This window comes from Mobula hypostoma, chromosome 2, assembly GCF_963921235.1.
Source record: "Mobula hypostoma chromosome 2, sMobHyp1.1, whole genome shotgun sequence".
Classification (NCBI taxonomy): Eukaryota; Metazoa; Chordata; class Chondrichthyes; order Myliobatiformes; family Myliobatidae; genus Mobula; species Mobula hypostoma.
This window is the reverse complement of record NC_086098.1, coordinates 176595854-176614938: the sequence shown is the minus strand read 5'-3', so window position 1 is coordinate 176614938 and position 19085 is coordinate 176595854. Positions and strand designations below refer to the sequence as shown.

The 19085-nt window shown below is 41.5% G+C and overlaps 1 protein-coding gene across 1 annotated transcript in view; it reads right to left on the bottom strand.

Annotated features, from left to right (window-relative positions):
• Window positions 1-19085, bottom strand: part of actr5 (actin related protein 5) — a 62956-nt gene that overhangs the window by 9957 nt on the left and 33914 nt on the right. Inside the window, exons 5-7 of the mRNA XM_063041144.1 lie at window positions 17255-17437; window positions 10125-10250; window positions 5534-5682 (exon numbers count right to left, since the gene is read on the bottom strand). Of these exons, the coding sequence (XP_062897214.1) occupies window positions 5534-5682; window positions 10125-10250; window positions 17255-17437 (458 nt within the window). The remainder of the gene's footprint in view (window positions 1-5533; window positions 5683-10124; window positions 10251-17254; window positions 17438-19085) is intronic.

Genomic DNA, 19085 nt, shown 5'->3' with positions numbered 1-19085 from the left:
AGTCAAGCATGATTTCCCCTTCGTAAATCCATGCTGACTCAGACCTATCCTGCCACTGCTATCCAAATATGCTGCTATTTCATCTTTTATAATTGATTCTAGCATCTTCTATCCATGCTAGTACTTTACCTGCAATACCATAGGCTCTTATCTTGTTAAGCAGCCTCTCGTGCAGCACCTTCTCAAGGGTTTCTGAAAATCCAAATAAACATCCACTGACTCTCCTTTGTCTATCGTGTCTGTTATTTCCTCAAAGAATTCCAACAGGTTTGTCAAGCAAGATTTTCCCTTTAGAAAACCATGCTGACTTTAGCCTAATCATGTGCCTCCAAGTACCCCTAAACCTCATCCTTAATAGTAGATTTTAACATCTTTCCCATCACTGAAGTCAAGCTAACTGGCCTATAATTTCTCATCTTCTGCCTCCCTCCCTTCTTAAAGGGTGGAGTGACATTTGCAATTTTCCCGTCACCAGGAACCATTCCAGAATCTAGTGATTCTCGAAAGCCTCCAAAATCTCTGCAGAGATCTCTTTCAGCACCCTGGGGGTAGTCCAACTGGTCCAGGTGACTTATCTGTCTTCAGACCCCTCAGCTTCCCAGGCACCTTCTCCATAGTAATAGCAACAACCCAATTCTGCCCCAACACTTTGGATTTCTGGCATACTGCTAACGTCTTCCAGAGTGAAGACTGATTCAAAATACTTAAGTTCCTCTGCTATTTATTTATATGTTATAATTATGTGGTTTTTGTTAGTTTTTCAGTCTTGGTCTGTCCTGTGTTTCTGTGATATCACAGCGGAGGAATATTGTATCATTTCTTAAGGCATGCATTATTAAATGACAATAAAAGAGGACTGCGTGTCCTCAATCTAATCTAAGTTATTTGTATCCCATTACTGGTCTGATATCAATGCCTCTCTTTTATTCTTTATACAGTTGTAAGAAAAAGTTTCTGAACCCTTTGCAGTTACCTGGTTTTCTGCATTAATTACTCATAAAATGTAGTCTGATCTCCATCTAAGTCACAATAATAGACAAGCACAATCTGCCTAAACCAATAACACACAAACAATTGTACTTTTCATGTCTTAATTGAACACATTGTTTAATCATTCACGGTCCAGGCTGGAAAAAGTATGTGAACCCCTGTATTTAATAATTGGCAGAACCTCTTTAGCAGCAATAATCTCCACCAAATGTTTCCTTTAGCTGTTGATCAGCCTTGCACAACAGTGAAGAGGAATTTTAGACGATTCCTCCATACAAAACTGTTTCAGTTTATCAATAGTTCTGGGATACATTGCATGAACAGCTCTCCTCTGGTCATGCCACAGCATCTCAATTGGGATAAAGTCTGCTCTCTGACTTAGCCATTCCAAAACACACATTTTCTTCTTTCTAAACCATTCTGTTGTTGATTTACTCTTGCGTATCAGATCATTGTCTTGTTGCATCATTCAACTTCCTTTAAGCTTCAGGCGGCATACGGCTATTCTGATAACAATTTTGAATTCATTGTTCCCTCAACAATTGCAAGCTGTCCAGGCCCAGAGGCAGCAAAGCAGCCCCAAACCACAATGCTCCCTCCAACATGCTTCACAGTTGGGATGAGATCTCAATGTTGGAATGCCGTGCCCTTTTCCCTCCAAATCCCAGCGCTGTGCATTTCTGCCAAAAAGTTCAACTTTTGACTCATCCTCCCTTTAGAATACTTCATCCTTGGAATGTATTTTTCCTACTGCGCCTTCCAAATTTACCCCATAAACACCAGCCATTGTTGTTCTGTCAGCATCCCTGCTAGTGTCCACTTCCAATCCTGTGGCCAGCTCCTGTCTCATGCCTCTGTAATTCTCTTTAGTGTAAAGCCGATACATTCGATTTTATTTTCTTCTTCTCAAACTGCAGGGTGAATTCTCTCATATTACGATTACTGCCTCCTAAGAGTTCCTTTACCTTAAACTTCCTAATCAAATCTGGGTCATTACATACCACCAGTCCAGAAGTGCCATTGACCTGATGGGATCGACCACAAACTGCTCTTAAAAGCCCACTCGTAGGCATTCTGCAAATTCCCTCTTTTGGGATCCAGCACCAAACAGTACAATCTACCTGCAGGCTGAAATCCCCCAGGACTATCATAACATTGCCCTTTTTACATTCCTTTTCTATTTCCTATTGTAATTTGTAGCCCACATCCTGGTTACTGTTCAGAGGACTCTATGGAACTCCATGACTTTTTACCCTTCCAGTTTCTTAACTTTAGGATTCTACATCTTCTGATCCTACGTCACCTCTTTCCAAGGATCTTATTTAATTTTTTTTAAACCAATAGAGCCACTTCACGCTCTGCCTACCTGCTTGTCTTTTCAATACAATGTGTAACCTTGGATGTTAAGCGCTCAAATATGATCTTCTTTCAACTAGGACACAGATGCCCACATTATACCTGCCAATCTCTAACTGCACCAAAGATTATCTACCTTATTCAGTATACTGTGTGTATTCAAATATAACATTTTTAGTCCTGTTTTCATTACCTTTTTTTTTTGATTTTGGACCACTGTTGCACTTCAATTCATCCAACTGACCGCAATTTTACCTTGTTATCTACCTGTTCTTCCTCATATCGTCTCACTATACATTACACTGCACCTAGTTGTACACCAACTGCCCCATCCTCAGCCTTATCATTTCTGTTCCGACTCCGCCACCAAATTAATTTAAAACCTCCCCAGCAGCTGTAACAAGATGATTGGTCCCCCTCGGGTTCAGATGTAACCCGTCCTTTTTGTACAGATCATACTTTCCCAAGAAATCCCAATGAGCCAGAAATCTGAAAGCCTGCTCCTTGCACCAATTCCCCAGCCACACATTCACCTGCCAAATCATTCTCTTACCCTCACTGGCATGTGGCATAGGCAGCAATCCAGAGAATACTACCCTGGAGGTCTTGCTTTTCAGCTTTCTCTCTAACTCTCTAGATCTCTCTTTAGCACCTCCTCCCTTTTCCTACCTGTGTCGTTGGTACCATGATTTCGGGCTGTTCGCCCTTCCCCCTTTAGAATGGAGTGGACCCTATCCAAAACATCTCTGACACTGGTACCTGGGAGGCAACATACTACCCTGGTGTCTCTTTCACATCCACAGAATCTGCTTTCTGCTCTCTAATTACGAAATCCCCTATCCCTACAGCACTCATCTCCCCCCTTCCCTGCTGAGCCACAGAGACAGATTCCATGCCAGAAACCAGGCTGCTGCACCTTCCTTCTGGTAGGTTCCCCTCAAACTGCCCCCCTCCCCCCAATAGTATCTAAAGCAGTATACTTACTATTGATGGGAACAGTCAAAAGGGTACTCTGCACTGGCTGCCTATTCCCTTTCCGTCTCCTGACAGTCACCCAAGTACCTACCCTCTGTAACTAGGGGTGCCGACCTCCCTGTAGCTCCTGCTATCACCTCTTCATTCTCCTATATGAGCTGAAGGTCATCCAGCTGCAGCTCCAGCTCCCTGACTGGGTCTCTAAAGAGCTGCAGCTTGATGCATTTCGTGCAGCTGCAGTTATCAGGGAGACGACTGTAGGTCTTCCAGATTTGCCACATATCACACAGGGAACATTCCACTACCTCCGCATCCATTCTCAGCACATTAGCTATGTACTGACAAAAAAAGCTTACTAGAAACTTTCTTACTTAGAACCTCCACCTGTTCTTGCCCAAGCCCGTTGAGTCAAAGCTGGCCGCTCTGTCTGACAGCAACAATCACTTAGATCACATTTCTTCCTTATTCTGATACTTGGTCTGAACAACTGAACCACTTGACAATGTCTGCGTGCCTTTATGCATGGAGTTGCTGCTACATGATTGTCTTATTAGATATTTGCATTAACAAGGTGTACAGGTGTACCCAACAAAGTGGTCACTAAGTGTAGATAGTACACACTGGCTGCTTGTGATAATTTGAGGAAGACATTTTCCTGTTTCCTGTCCATCAACACATTCCCTCTTCCCCATTTCTCTATGCTCGCAGACCCAACCTTTGTCCTTTAGAAAGACAGTAGATGGGTAGGAAGAAAGATAATCATGTCTTTGTGTCCTATGTCTCACCATCCAACTTACACATCATCTGTCTCTGCTGATCTTGATAAGACCTTGATATGAAAATATTTTTCTTCACTTACAAATACCTCCATGGCCGCCTCTATTTTTAACTCCACTCTCATTCAGCCCCAAAAACTTCAGATGTCTGTGCCTCTCTAACTCTGGCAATTGGCTCCCATTCCCGCACCCCCCCCCCCACATTCTAAAGTACAGGTTAGTAGGTTAAATTGATCACACGGGTGTAATTAAGTGGTGTGGGCTCGTTGGCCTGGAAGAACCTGTTACCATGATGTATCTCTAAATAAAAATAAAGAGAGGCTGCTTCAGTATTTATTTACAGATGGCTTGGTAGCGTAGCGCTATTGTAGTGTCAACAACCCAGGTTCCCTTCCGCCACTGTCTGTACGAAGCTTGTATATTCTCCTCACGACCGTGTGGGTTCCCTCTGGGTGCTCTGGTTTCCTCCCACATTCCAAAGACATGTCAGTTAGTAAGTTAATTGGGCATTGGAAACTGTCTTATAAGTAGACTAGTGTTAAATAGGTGGATTATAGGTGGTGTACAGAAGTGGGAGGGAGGGACGAGGCAGTGGCTGGAAGTATTAGGTGGATGGAGATGTTGACGTAAGGGAGGCTCTGGAATTGGGAGACAGCAACTGGTGGGTGACAGGTAGTGACAGATAAGTGGAGAACAAACAAAAAAACAAAAGAGTAGATGGAGCCAGGAGGGAGAAGAGGTGGGTAGAGGTGGAGATAGAAGCTGGAAGATGGTAAGTGGAAACATAGAAGGTTACAGTTGATCCGCCAGCTATCATGAATACACTTCCTACCAACCAGACTCTTGTAAGGACGCCACCTTGTAAGAGATTCTTCAGATGCTGGTAATCTAGAACACACACAAAATGCCGGGGGAACTCCGGCAGCATCTATGAAGAGGAATAAGCAGTCTACATTTCAGGCAGAGATTCATCAGGATACCCTCCTGATGCAGGGTCTCAACCCAAAATATTGACTATCCTTTTGTCTTTACAAATGCTGCTTGACGCGCCATGTCAGTTTGCCTCTCGCTCAAGATTACAGCTCCTGCAGTCCCTTTTGTTACTATGTAAATGAAAGCTCTAAATGTTGTCCTGGACAGAAAATGGGTTAAAATGAAGGGCACGAGAATAAACCTTGATTTCAAAGCAAGGTGACAGATCGATGTGGATAAATAGTGACAAAACCCGTATCTTGCCATTACACAGAGAAACCCTGCTGCAGGCCTTGTCATAACATCTCACTCAGCAGCACAAAGATATTACAGAGATAATGATGCACACACAGCTTATGGTATTTACCACAGGGTGAATTTAAACAGAACTAGTGCCAAACACGACCACATTTCTATTATGTTCTTGTAGTGTTCAACGGTTCAATAGATCCTGAAGGACATACCTATCCAGAACGTACTGTAAAGTTTCTGCTATCCCAGACTGCTCCTCTCCTATCAAGGAAGGTTGGAAAAGAATTTCAGGAACTCTGATTCGCTCACTGCCCAGATGCAGCTGATGGTATTCTGCTAAGTTGAACATCTGTCCAACTGGCTAGATGGAAAGGTAGAAGTTGGTTATGATTATCATTGAACTATTGAGCACAGTGGACTCAGTGAATTCACTAGTTGAGATTATACACTGTTACAAAACATATTTGCATGACACACTAATGCAATCACCCAAGGTGGTTATGACAACTTCGAGACAGGCAACACAAGAAACTGCAGGTGCTGGAATCTGGAGTGAAAAAAAAAGATGCTGGAGGAACTTACTGAATCAGGCAATTTCTGTAAGGGGAAATATATATCAACACTTAGGGCTTTGATACCACTATCCAGACCATATGTTCCCATCCTGGGGTTCACAGACCCCTTGCTTGGCATGAAAAAGGTTGGGAAGCCAGGGTTAACAGGCTGTGGAGTCAGTTCAGCCTCCTGAACCGGTGTGGATAATTTCCACTTCAATTCTGAACGGACTCTACAACCTACAGACTCATTTTCAAGGATGGTATAACTCATGTTCTCAGTATTTTTTGTTTTATTTGCATGATTTGTCTTTTTTTGCACTTGGTTGTCAGTCTGATTTTATATAGTTTTTCATAAATTCTATTGCATTTATTTTCTTGTAAATGCCAGGGAGAAAATGAATCTCAAGGTATTTTACAGTAACATATGCATATTTTGTTAATAAATTTACTTTGTTTTTTGACTTTGGCTTGAAACTTGAAATGTTGACCGTCCATTTCCTGCTAAAAAGGTTGCCTGGCTCCAGAGTTCCTTCAGCAGCTCGTTTTTTTTTTCCCCTCCCCCCAATTTTTAGACATGTAAAGTATTTTAATCTCAAGCAATTTCAATCCAAATAAATGAAGGGATAGGCACAAATGAAATAATCACTTGCCTATATTTTGTGACCAAATATGAAATGTTACACCTTGGTAGGTCATATGTAAAAAGACAATACACTGTTAAGGGCAAGATCCTCAAGTGTGTTGATTAATAGAGGAACCTTGGGGTCCAAGTTCATAGCTCCATGAAAGTGGCTACACAGGATGATAGGGTGGTTAATGCGGCATGTGGCAAGCTTACCTTCATTATGTCATATTTTTTATTGGCATACAGCGTGGAACAGGCCCTTCTGCCCCCTTAAGCCATGCCACCCACCTAGTTTAATCCTAGCCTAATCATGGGACAATTTACAATGACCAATTAACCTACCGATACGTCTTTGGACTTTGGGAGGAAACTGGAGCACCCGGAGGAGACCCACACGGTCACGGGGAGAACGTACAAACTCCTTACAAGCAGCAGTGGGAAGGTTGAGGCATTGAGTTCAAAAGTCAAGAAGCTACGTTGCATCCTTATAAAACTCTAGTTAGGCTGCATCTGGAGTATTGTATACAGCTCTGATCACTCCATTATAAGAAGGATGTTGAGGCTTTGGAGAGGGTGCAGAAGTGGTTTACCAAGTTGTTGCCTGTACTATAGTGAGAGACTGGACAAACTAGGGTTGTTTTTCTATGGAGCAGCAGAATCTGAAGGGCATTCTGATGGAGGTTTATAAGATCATGAGAGGCATAGATAAAGCAGGCAGATAATATTTTTAAGGGTTGAAATTTCTAATACCAGAGGGCATGCATTTAAGGCTAGAGGGGGTAATTTCAAAGGGGATGTAAGGGGCAAGAGAGTGAAGGGGGCCTGAAATGCTCTGCCTGGGATGGTGGCAGAGGCAGAAACAGAAACAGAAACATTTAGGACTTTTAAGAGACATTTAGATAGACACATGAATATGAGCAGAAAAGAATAATATGGACAATATGTCCGCAGAAGGACTAGCCTAGTTAGCAATTTGATTACTAATTTAATTGGTTCAGCACAACATTGTGGGTTGAGGGGTCTGTTCCTGTGCTGAACTGTTCTATATTCTAAAGAGAGAATCAAAACTGCATAAATGCACTATATATGTAAAATATTTGCAATGTGGCTGTCACACCCAAGGTGTAGAAATCATGAGTAAGGAACTGCAAATTCTGGAAATCTGAAATAACAGCACAAAATCTTGGACTCAGTGGGTCAAGCAGCATCCATGGAGGCAAACACCGTTCAGGATGACTGAAAAGTCACTAATTAAAATATATTTATTCGGTTTCTTTTCTTCATAGCTGCAGCTTCATCTGGCAGGTTTTCCTGTTTACAGAACAAAAATATTCACAATTGCATAATGGTATTAAATGCTGAGCTATAGTCAATGAACAGCATCCTGACATAGGTGTTTGTGTTGTCCGGGTGGTCTAAAGCCGCGTGGAGAGCCATTGAGATTGCGTCTGCCCTTGACCTATTGAGGCAATGTCCATTATTAAGGATGTCCAGCACCCAGAGCATGCCCTTTTCTCACTGTTACCATCAGGTAGGAGGTACAGAAGCCTGAAGGCACACACTCAGCAATTCAGGAACAGCTTCTTCCCTTCTGCCATCTGATTCCTAAATGGACATTGAAGCCTTGGACCCTAACTCACTTTTTGTAATATACAGCATTTTTGTTTTTTGTACTTTTTAAATCTATTCAATATACATATACTGTAATTGATTTACTTATTTATCATTTTTATTTTATTTTTCTATATTATGTATTGCATTAAACTGCTGCTGCTAAGTTAACAAATTTCACATCACATGCCGGTGATAGTAAACCTGATTCTGATTCTAATATCATCCTGAGGTGTACAAAAATGGCAAACATATCCTCCTGCTATTCCAACCTATAACTTGGGCTCCACACAATAACAGTCATTTGTTTAGACTCACTCCACCCACAGCAGCAGCAGTAGCTGAGTCAGTCACTCAACCACGTCAAAATGCAATTGTTTTGACCATTTGTTTTGTGGGACTGTCTGGTTAGTGACCTGAAAGATATGATCACAAAAAAAAGATTTAATTTCCCGTAACACATTTTTGGAGGTACAGTCTAATCGCTGCATCTAACCTTCACTAACCAACGAAATTGAGACACAAAGGTAAGGTATAGCACTTTTTGCCCTGAAGTCAATGAAGAATTTTCACTAATTATCCACTTCTTATTGGAAGGAAAACTTTAGAGGGATAATGTGGAACAACCCAGAGAAATTGAATTAATTATGTTCTAGCTAGCAAATGTTTCAATAAACTGAAAGGACCTACAGATTGGTGTGTTTCAGATTGGTTTAGAATTTATCCCCTTTCAAGAGCATGCTATTAAATACTGTTCTGGATATGGTGAACTAGCCATTCATGGACAAGCTACTATCCTATGAGTTGAGGCTAACTCACTGGGGGTATTTAAAGAAGAACAGATACCTTTCTGGAACATCAGGAATTGAGAACTGACACAGAAGTAATAACGTGCAAGCAGTTAAGTCATGATCATACAAAATGTCAGGCAGGTTTGATGGGCCAATAATTCGTACAATTTTCTTAGTTCTTAACTGCTGCACATCAGAACTAAGCACCAAAACAAAACAAGCCAACTGCACAGTCAATTCAAGGGTGTTATCTCATCTGCGCATTGGATGTTTGACAGTCTTTTTTTTATATAGTCTTTTGGGGTTTCTTTGTTTTGTGGCTGTCTGCAAGAAGATCAACCTCAACGCTGAAGGTTGTATAATGTATACATACTTTGATAATAAATGTACTTTGAACTATCAATGAGATTACAAGTAGTAACTGTTGGAATAGAGTGCAAAATCAGTATTTTTCTTGTAGTTTAACTTTCTTATGCTTGATTATTTTTATATAATCATCCATATGTGTATAATTGTTCAGTGAATTTTCAGTAATTGTATAGCTGATTCTATATTCTTCTAGAAGTCTCTCTGCAGCCTGTCACACCACTAAATCTAACTGTTTCATAGGTCACATTTTATCACTGGAATGTGCTTTATCTCTCTGACGCGCTAGTATTTGGTATGAAGACAACCTTTTTTTCCTTCTTTTCTATGTAGACAGTCATTTTTCATTGTTCTGAACACCTACTAAAATGGCTATTTAATTACAACATTCACACCTCATTCCTGACTTCCAAAGAACTCAGATTTCGATTTATTTATCACACGTACATGGAAACAGTGAAATGAGTCGTTTGCGTTAACAAGCAACACACCCGAGGATTATACTGAGGGCAGCCTGCAAGTGTGGGCACACATTCAGAGCCAACACAGCATACTCACAATGCTCAGAACAACACAACAAATTAGAACATACCCAGCAACAAGGCAATAAATCTCTGAGTAAATATCACCAGATCAAGCATAACCAATAACCAGGTATCCACTGCTCGAAGTGTAACTTGCCTAATTCATGAACATATATTTTTAATTCTGGCACAAAAATAAGTTTCTCAACATCTGACTTTCATTTTCATGTAAGAGTGCCAATGCTCTGGATTTCGTTTGAGGAATCTGTACAAAGTATCTCTGTACAGCTGTGGGCCTTGTGCCTAGCAAGTAGTCATTGAAATCATACCTGAACTACATTGGTTTGTTTTCCAAAATCATTCTGATATTCAGGGAAAAGCTGGTCCAGATCATTTACTCCTTCCAAGTCCTCCATTGTCTGGTCACAGTTCAAAACCTGGTCCAGGTCAGAAACCTGAAAGCACATTTTTAACAACATGGAAGTAGAATATAAAGCTTTCTCATCTTCATTAATTTGGTCATGACCAAGCACATCTACAAGATCAAGGCCGAAACCACCTTCTTACCGAGCATTACATGAGCATGTAGATTAGAAAGGAGAGTGCTTAATTGAAGCAATAGAGGTATTAGTACAGTGGAGGATTCGTTGATCATACAGAATTCATTCACATCTGGTATTGTGCATTGAATCAGCTAACTTGGCACAGTTAACTTGTGCATGGTATTCTGGACCTAGATAAACCACATTTGCTATATGGTAAACAGACTCGATCGCCACAAGAAGAAGGGCACTGCACAAGGTGAAAAAAAAGGATAACTATGAGGTATACCATAAGGAAAGATAAAACAGACGCGTACTTTTTTCCCCTCTAAAGGAGAGTCAAAAGAGTAACTCAGCAGGGGGTCTACAACAAAATGAAAAAGGATTGATAGAGTTTTTAAACCTAAACAGCCTGTCACCATTTCTGATTAAAATAAAAATTTAGCTACATACATACTCGGCACCTACGCCCTGTTCACCAGAAAAAACAGCATCTCCCAGTGGCCACCCATTTTAATTCCACTTCCCATTCCATATGTCCATCCATGGACTCTTCTACTGTCACAATGAGGCCACTCAGGTTGGAGGAACAACACCTTATATTCTGTTTGGGTAGCCTTCAACCTGATGGTATGAACATCGATTTCTCAAACGCAGTATGCTCCCCACCCCCTCACCATTCCCTATGCCCATTTCCCTCTCTCACCTTATCTCCTTGCCTGCCCATCACCTCCCTCTGGTGCTCCTCCCCCTTTTCTTTCTTCCATGGTCTTCTGTCCTCTCCTATCAGATTCCCCCTTCTCCAGCCCTGTCTGTATCTCTTTCACCAATCAACTTCCCAGCTCTTTACTTCACCCCTCCTGGTTTCACCTACCACCTTGTGTTTCTCCCTCCTCTCTCCATCACTCCTCATCTTTTTTTCTTCAGTCCTGAAGGGTCTTGGACTGAAAAGTCAACTACACTCTTTTCCATAGATGCTGCCTGGCCTGCTGAGTTCTTCCAGTATTTAGCGTGTGACACTTGTACACCTGTTCATTAATCTAATCAGCCAATCATGTGGCAGCAACTCTATGGATAAAAGCATGCAGACGAGATCAAAAGGTTCAATTATTATCCAGACCAAACATCAGAATGGGGACGAAATGTGATCAAAGTCACCTTGACCATGGAATGATTGTTCCTGCCAGACTTGCTGGTTTAAGTATCTCAGAAACTGCTGATCTCCTGGGAATTTCCCGCACAACACTCTCTACAGATTACAAAGAATGGTGCCAAAACAAAAAAGAAAACAGCTAGTGATCAGTAGTTCTGTGGGTAAAAACATTTTGTTAAAGAGAGATGTCAGTGGAGAATGGCTAGACTATTTCAAGATGACACGAAGGCAACAGTAACTCAAATAATCATGGTGTTACAACAGTGGTATGAAGAGCATCTCTGAACGTACAACACATCGAACCTTGAAGTGGATGGGCTACAGCAGCGGAAGACCATGAACGCATAGTAATTGGCCACAGGAGGTACCTAATAAAGTGGCCGCTATGTGTATAGACATAGAGTTAGAGAGATGCAGCAAAGAAAGTCTCTTTGGCTCATCAAGTCCATGTCAACCACTGACAATCTTTTTACACTAACCCCATTTTATTCTCCCTGCACACACATCAATTTCCCCCTAGATCAGGGGCGAACCCTTCAGCATAAAAAAGGTTGCGAATCCCTGCCCTAGATGTCACTACTCCAAGACACACGAGGGGTTAATTAACCAACCAATCTGCAAGTATTTGGCATGTGGGAGAGTACCAGAGCACCTGGAGGAAATTCAAGCAGTAGGCAAGAGGTCCTGAACAAGCCCCACTATTCATTATTGCTGAGGTAGTGCAAAGGGTCTCACAAGTTTTTGGAGATATCACTGAGAAGCTCTCTTGGTCTGTCAACACAACCTCAATAGTAATGAAGGCACAACAGCGATTATACTACCCGAGGTGCTTAAGGAGAGGTAATCTGCCGTAAAAGTTGCTGGCCATAGAAAGCATACCAACATATATAACGACAGCATGGTGTTCTAGCTGCAGCAAGACAGATCAGAAAACACTTTGATTAGGTCAGCTCAGCACATCATTGGGACTCAACTACCAGAGTGGGAAATAATCTGCAACTTTCGATGCCTACAGCGCACTCATAACATTAGTAAAGATCCATCTTATCCTGGACACCGTCTGTTCAATCTCCTGCCATCTGGAGATTGAAGTCATTTGTTGTATGTAAATATGGGACCATTTTTTGAAAAATTTGTACTGCATGCATTGTAAATATTTTGCACAGACTGAAGTAGCAACGTAATCTCGTTGTCTTGAACAATAACATTAAAGTTCTATTCTATTCTCACAGGGAGAACATGCAAAATCCACACAGACAGCACCCGAGATCAAGTTTGAAATCAATTCTCTGCACTGTACGGCAGCACCTTTACCAGTTAAACCACTGTGCGTGACAAGTCATACCAAATTCAATAAGGAATCTAGAAAAACCTTCTTTAGCCATGAACACTGAGAAGGTTCTCATGCAACACTAACAGTTCTGAGAAGTGACCTCACATAGGTAATGAGAAGTTAATGAACATTGGAAAAACACTGCATAAAGTGAAAAATGAAGATCTCAAATTTGTATTGAAAGAGTGGAGTTGTCAGTGGAGTGAACGTATGCCGCTTAATGGTATGCTGATCATGAAATAAGATCTACAGGTTTCCCCCGCCATCCGAAGGTAGAGTGTTCCTATGAAACGGTTCATAAGCCGAAATGTCATAAAGCGAAGAAGCAATTACCGTTTATTTATATAGGAAAATTTTGTGAGCGTTCACAGACCCAAAAATAACCTACCAAATCATGCCAAATAACACATAAAACCCAAAATAACGGTAACATATAGTAAAAGCAGGAATGATATTATAAATACACAGCCTATATAAAGTAGAAATACTTCTCTACAATGATTGCCTGCACAGATCTCTGTAGCGAAAATCTCACGCAAGCGCTGTTGGCATAAACGCGCTCTCCAGTAACCTTTAAGCTATGAAGCTGCCAAATCTACCAAATAACACGTAAAAATACACAGCCTATATAAAGTAGAAATAATGTATGTACGGTGCAGTATCACTTACCGGAATTGGGAAAACAGTGCCGAGCACACTGATGATGGTGTGTTAGATTGAGTCGTCGCAGGCTGGGTGGTGCAGTGGCCCACACCCTCTGGGCCGCCGACCCGATACATTGCCGCGAAGAATGCAGCGGTAGTCGGGAGGCACCCAGCACATCTTTTAAGAAAAAAGCCAAAATAAACACGCTAATCAATTAGGTGCTGCCCGGCACGTAAATGTCGGCACAGATCAGAGGCGATTGCCGATCGCATTGCCTCTGATCTGGGCCGACAATTACGTGCTCGGCGGCACCTAATTAATTAGCATGTTCATTTCGGCTTTTTTCTTAAAGGTGTGCTGTGTGCCTCCCGGCTACCACTGCGTTCTTTGTGAATCAGTACAGTATCTGTCCGGGGCCCGGGTGTTGGGGTGGTGGGACACAGGGGTGTCATCTCATTGTCGATCAGGGCAGGCAGCTCATCTTCTCCTATGACTGCCCGCCTCGATGTCGAAGGTTGAGGTTTGTCGTCTGCTGTGGCTGATGTGGAAGGCTTGCTTGACTGCTGAGCCTCGCCCGTTTTTCTATCATACAGTTGTTCGTAAGCACTCAAATCACCCTGCAAATATCCCCTAAACCTACATACCCTTTCAAAATTAAAGTCGTACTTTATCATTGCAGCAAAAATCTCACGCAGTTGCTTCACTTTCTGCATTCGGTTGCATTTGGTTTCGATTATTATCCTTTCCTCTTCCAATTGCATCAGCTCTTCATTTATCAGTTCTTGGTCATGGGATGCCAAAACCTCTTCAACATCATCTTCGTCAACTTCCACAAGCCAAACTCACTTTGCCCTTGCTTCGTTCACCACGATCGAAACGCTTAATTATGTCTAGTTTTATGCTAAGTGTAACATCCTTACTCTTTCAGGCTTTTCCGACACCTTAGAACTCATCTTGCTAACGGCTGCTCAATGTAACATGTTAAAGCAATGCCGTTCCGAATCCGGGGGAGGGTGGCTGCTCAGGCGCGTGCTGATTTTTTATCGCACGCTGCCTTTCTTCGTAACAGTGAAAACACCTTCTGAAAGTCAAAACAGGGTACTAATGTAGGTCTTTCGTAACAGTGAGGTTTCGTAAAGCGAACGTTCGAAAAGCGGGGGACACCTGTATCCCAACAAACTGAAAATTGACGGCAATTGTGAATATTTAGTAGGCTGGTTGCAGAAATTTAAGAAAAGGTATCGCATTAAATTTTTTGAAGATTTGTGGTGATTGAGCATTAATATTGTGAATCTAGATGAAAATCTAACATGCTGAATGGCTGCATCAGTGCACATGCGTGATGAACAAGTACAAGACAAAGACTGCTTACCAGGAACACACAAATTTAGAGTTGGAAATGAAAGTGACCCCAAGCTATCCCTTTACATATCATAACTCTGAAACACTTCTGGCCTCAGGCATTTCTGATAAGGAGTACTCAACCTGTACTACCCAGAGCCTGATACCTTAAGTTGGAGGCTACTGCGAGTGACTATTCCATCATGGCTGATTTATTATCTGTCTCAACCCCATTCTCTTGCCTGCTTCTCATAACCTTAGAAGCCCTTACTAATCAAGAGTCCATCAACCTCTGCTTTACATATAGCCAATGACTTGGCCTCCAAAGCTGTCTATGGCAGTGAATTCCATAGATTCACCACACTCTGGCTAAAGAAATTCCTCATCTTTTTTCTCAAGGGATGTCCTTGTATCCTGAGACTGTGGTTTCTGGTTCCGGACTCACCACGATTAAAAAAAAAAATTCCTCTCCACATCCACTTAAAGAGTTTTCAATGACATCTTCTAAACTCCAGTGAGTACAGGCCCAGAGCCATCAAATGCTCCTCATATATTAACCCTTTCATTCCTGGGATATTTCTTGTGAACCTCCTCTTGACCTTCTCCAAAATAAACATGCAAAAAGAAAATAAACAGAAATCATTTCCAGAGCAATCATTTATAATCTTGAGGTTAAAGCTGGATCATGCTAGCTGGGTTCTGAAAGAGGTAGTGGTAGAGATTATGGAGGTATTAGTAATGATCGTTCAAGAATCATGTACTCTGGCATGGTGTCAGTGGACTGGAAAATTGCAAGTCACTCCACTTTTTAAGAAAGGAGGGAGGCAGCAGAAAGGGAATTATAGATCAGTTATCCTGACCTCAGTGGTTGAGAAGATGTTGGAGTCCATTGTTAAAGATGAGGTTATGGAGTACTTTGTGACATAGGACAAGATAGGATAAAGTCAGCATGGTTTCATTAAGGGAAAATCTTGCCTACGAACCTGTTGGAATTCTTTGAGGAGATTATAAGTAGGATAGATAAAGGGGATGCAATGAATGTTGAATATTTGACAAGGTACCACAGAGGCTGCTTACCAACTTAAGAGCCCATGGTATTACAGGAAATTTACTGGCATGGTTAGAGCACTGGCTGATTGGTAGGAGGCAGCGAGTGAGAATAAAAGAATCCTTTTCTGGTTGGCTGCCGGTGACTAGTGGTGTTCTGCAGGGGTCAGTTTTGGGACCACTTCTTTTTATGCTGTATATCAATTATTTAAAGATGAAATAGATGGCTGTATTTCCGAGTTTGCAGAAGATATGAAGATTGGTGGAGAGGCAGGTAGGGTTGAGGAAGGTCTTAACAGATTAAAAGAATGGGCAAGAAAGTGGCAAATGAAATGCAATTTTGAAAATGCACGGTTGTGCACTTTGGTAGAAAAAATTAAATATGCAGACTATTTTCTAAACAGAAAATCTAAAAATCTGAGATGCAAAGACTGGGAGACCTTGTGCAGATACCCTAAAGGTTAACCTGCAGGTTGAGGCAGTGGTAAGGAAGGCAAATGCAATATTAGCATTTTTTTTTTAAAAAGAGGTCCAGAATATAAGAGCAGGGATGTGATGCTGAGGCTTTATAAGGCACTGGTGAGGTCTCACCTTGAGTATTGTGAATAGTTTTGGGCTCCGTATCTAAGAAAAGATGTGCTGGCATTGGAGAGAATTCAGAGGAGGTTCACAAGGATGATTCTAGGAACAAAAGGGTTCTTATATGAACAATGTTTGATGGCTCTGGGCTTGTACTCACTGGAATTTAGGAGGAAGACAAGACATTTCATTTAAACCTTTCAAATGTTGAAAGGCCCAGACAGAGTAGATGTGGAAAGGACATTTCCCATGGTGTGGGAGTCCAGGGCAAGAGGACACAGCCTCAGGATAGAAGGGTACCCACTAAACAGAGATGCAGAGAAATTTCTTTTACCAGAGGGTGGTGAATTTGTGCAATTTGTTACCACAGGCAACTGCAGAGGCCAGGTCGTTGAGTGCATTTAATGCGGAGATTGATAGGCTCTTGATTGGCTATGGCATTAAAGGTTATGGTAGAAGGCCAGGGAGTGGGGCTGGGGGGATGGGGGGAGGAATAGCAGGGGAGGGAGGATCAACCATGATTCGATGGCAGAGCAGACTCGATGGGGCAAGTGGTCTAATTCTGCTCCTGTGGTCTTATGCAGACCACCAGCAATCCAACTCACCAAGAGTTTCCTCAAAAATACAGGAATGCAGAGTCCCTTTCCTGATGATTAAGCTAAAGACCAGCTGCACTGCATAGTGGTTTTGTAACTTGCCACCGCTGACATTACAATGTAAATGAAAGACAGCCACATATCTAACAGGGACTGCGAGGCCAGCAACAGGCAGTAGGTAATGCTTCAAGTGAAAACAACCTCAAGATCCACTGACACTTACATCTGGCTTTGTGTCCACAACATCAACCTCCACATTCACCTCTGCCTGCAGGATCTTTTGTTTGGTCTGTTCAATGACGAGGCTGAGCTTGTTAATATATGACTGCAGTTCCTCAGCAGAATCCATGTTCATTTCCAACAGCGCACGCTTAAATCGGTCCATCATACCTTCTTCGAGAAGCTCCTAAAAGGAACCGTAAAACAGAAATTCAGTAGAAAGATAAGAGACAAAAATACTACAGATGGTGGAAATCTGAAATAAAAATTGATGTTGGAAATAGTCAGGTAGCTTCTGTGGAAAGAGAAATAGAAGCTAATGTTTCATTTCAAAGATACCAGTTCAGACAAAGGGCCTTTGACTTAAAACTCGAACTTCACACTGACCTGTTGATTATTTCCATCGTCTTCTGTTTTAACTGCAATGCAAATATACTCAGTGGCCACTCAGTGCAAAAAAGCATGCAGATATGGTCAAGAGGTTCAGTTGTTGTTCAAACCAAACATCAGAACAGGGAAGAAATGTGATCTAAGTGACTTTGACCATGGAATGACTGTTGATGCCAGACAGGTTGGTTTGATTATCTCAGAAACTGATGATCTCCTGGGATTTTCACATACAACAGTCTCCAGAGTTTACAAAGAATAGTGCGAAAAACAAAAAAAAAATCCAGTCAGCAGTTCTGTGGACGAAAATACTTCGTTAATAAGAGAGGGCAAGATGAGAACAGTCAGACTGGTTCAAGCTGACAGGAAGGTGACAGAAATTCAAATAACCACGCGTTACAACAGTGGGTTGCGGAAGAGCATATCTGACTGCACAACATGCTGAACCTTGAAGTGGATGGGCTATAGCAACAGAAAACCACACCATGTTCCTAAAGTGTACTAATAAGGTGGCAACTGAGTGTATGGTGTTGAACAATAGATTTATACAGATCTGTTCTTTTTGTTAAGGTAAATGAGTTCAAGATTGAGAAATGAAAGATTTCATTATTAGTTCAGATCTGTCACAGTTAAACACAGAGCAACACTAGCCAAGGAATATCTTATTTCCATCTTGAGGACAATGGTATATAATTATATACATCAACTTATTAGATGGGACTACTAATTTAGCACTAAATTATTATTCAGAGTCCAAAGACCTGGTAGTCACTGCAGAAGTGCATCTAAAACAGGATTCCACATTTCAAAAGCCAATTACTTCTGCCCCACCCCAGCACTTTTCCCAACCACACAAAAGGTTTGGAACTGCTGATGGGTGCAGCTCAACACCTGTCCTCGTGATGTCCTGATCTAGATTTCCTGAGAACAACTGGAAAGTCACCTCATTAACGTTTGTGTGTAAACACAGGGGCTAATGACTATCTATCGATTCAATCACGACAAAAATAATACATAAAGGCATCGCCTACAGAAGAACTTTTGTTATTACATTGTGACTTTTAAAATGCCAGTTTATCTTCTTTCACAATAAAACAATAATGTTGAGCATATGTCACAGATATCAGCTCAATTTTACTTAAGAGTTATCTAGCAAAACTTGCCTCAACTTGAAACACAACCCTTAAGTGTGTATTATAAGTAGCCAAGCAAGTGATGAGCACACAGTGCAATTCATCATTAATGGGTATATTATTCCCCAAGCTGAACTACAAAATTTGCATTGTAAATGCCTTTCACCTCAGGACACCCTAAGGAGGTTTCAGGCAAACATGCAAACACTGGCTGGGAAATATGGCAGACTTGTCTATTGCAATCTGCCATTACAGCTGTGTTGATAACCAGATGGGTCTATTTTGAAAGATGTTGATAAAATATATTTTATACTT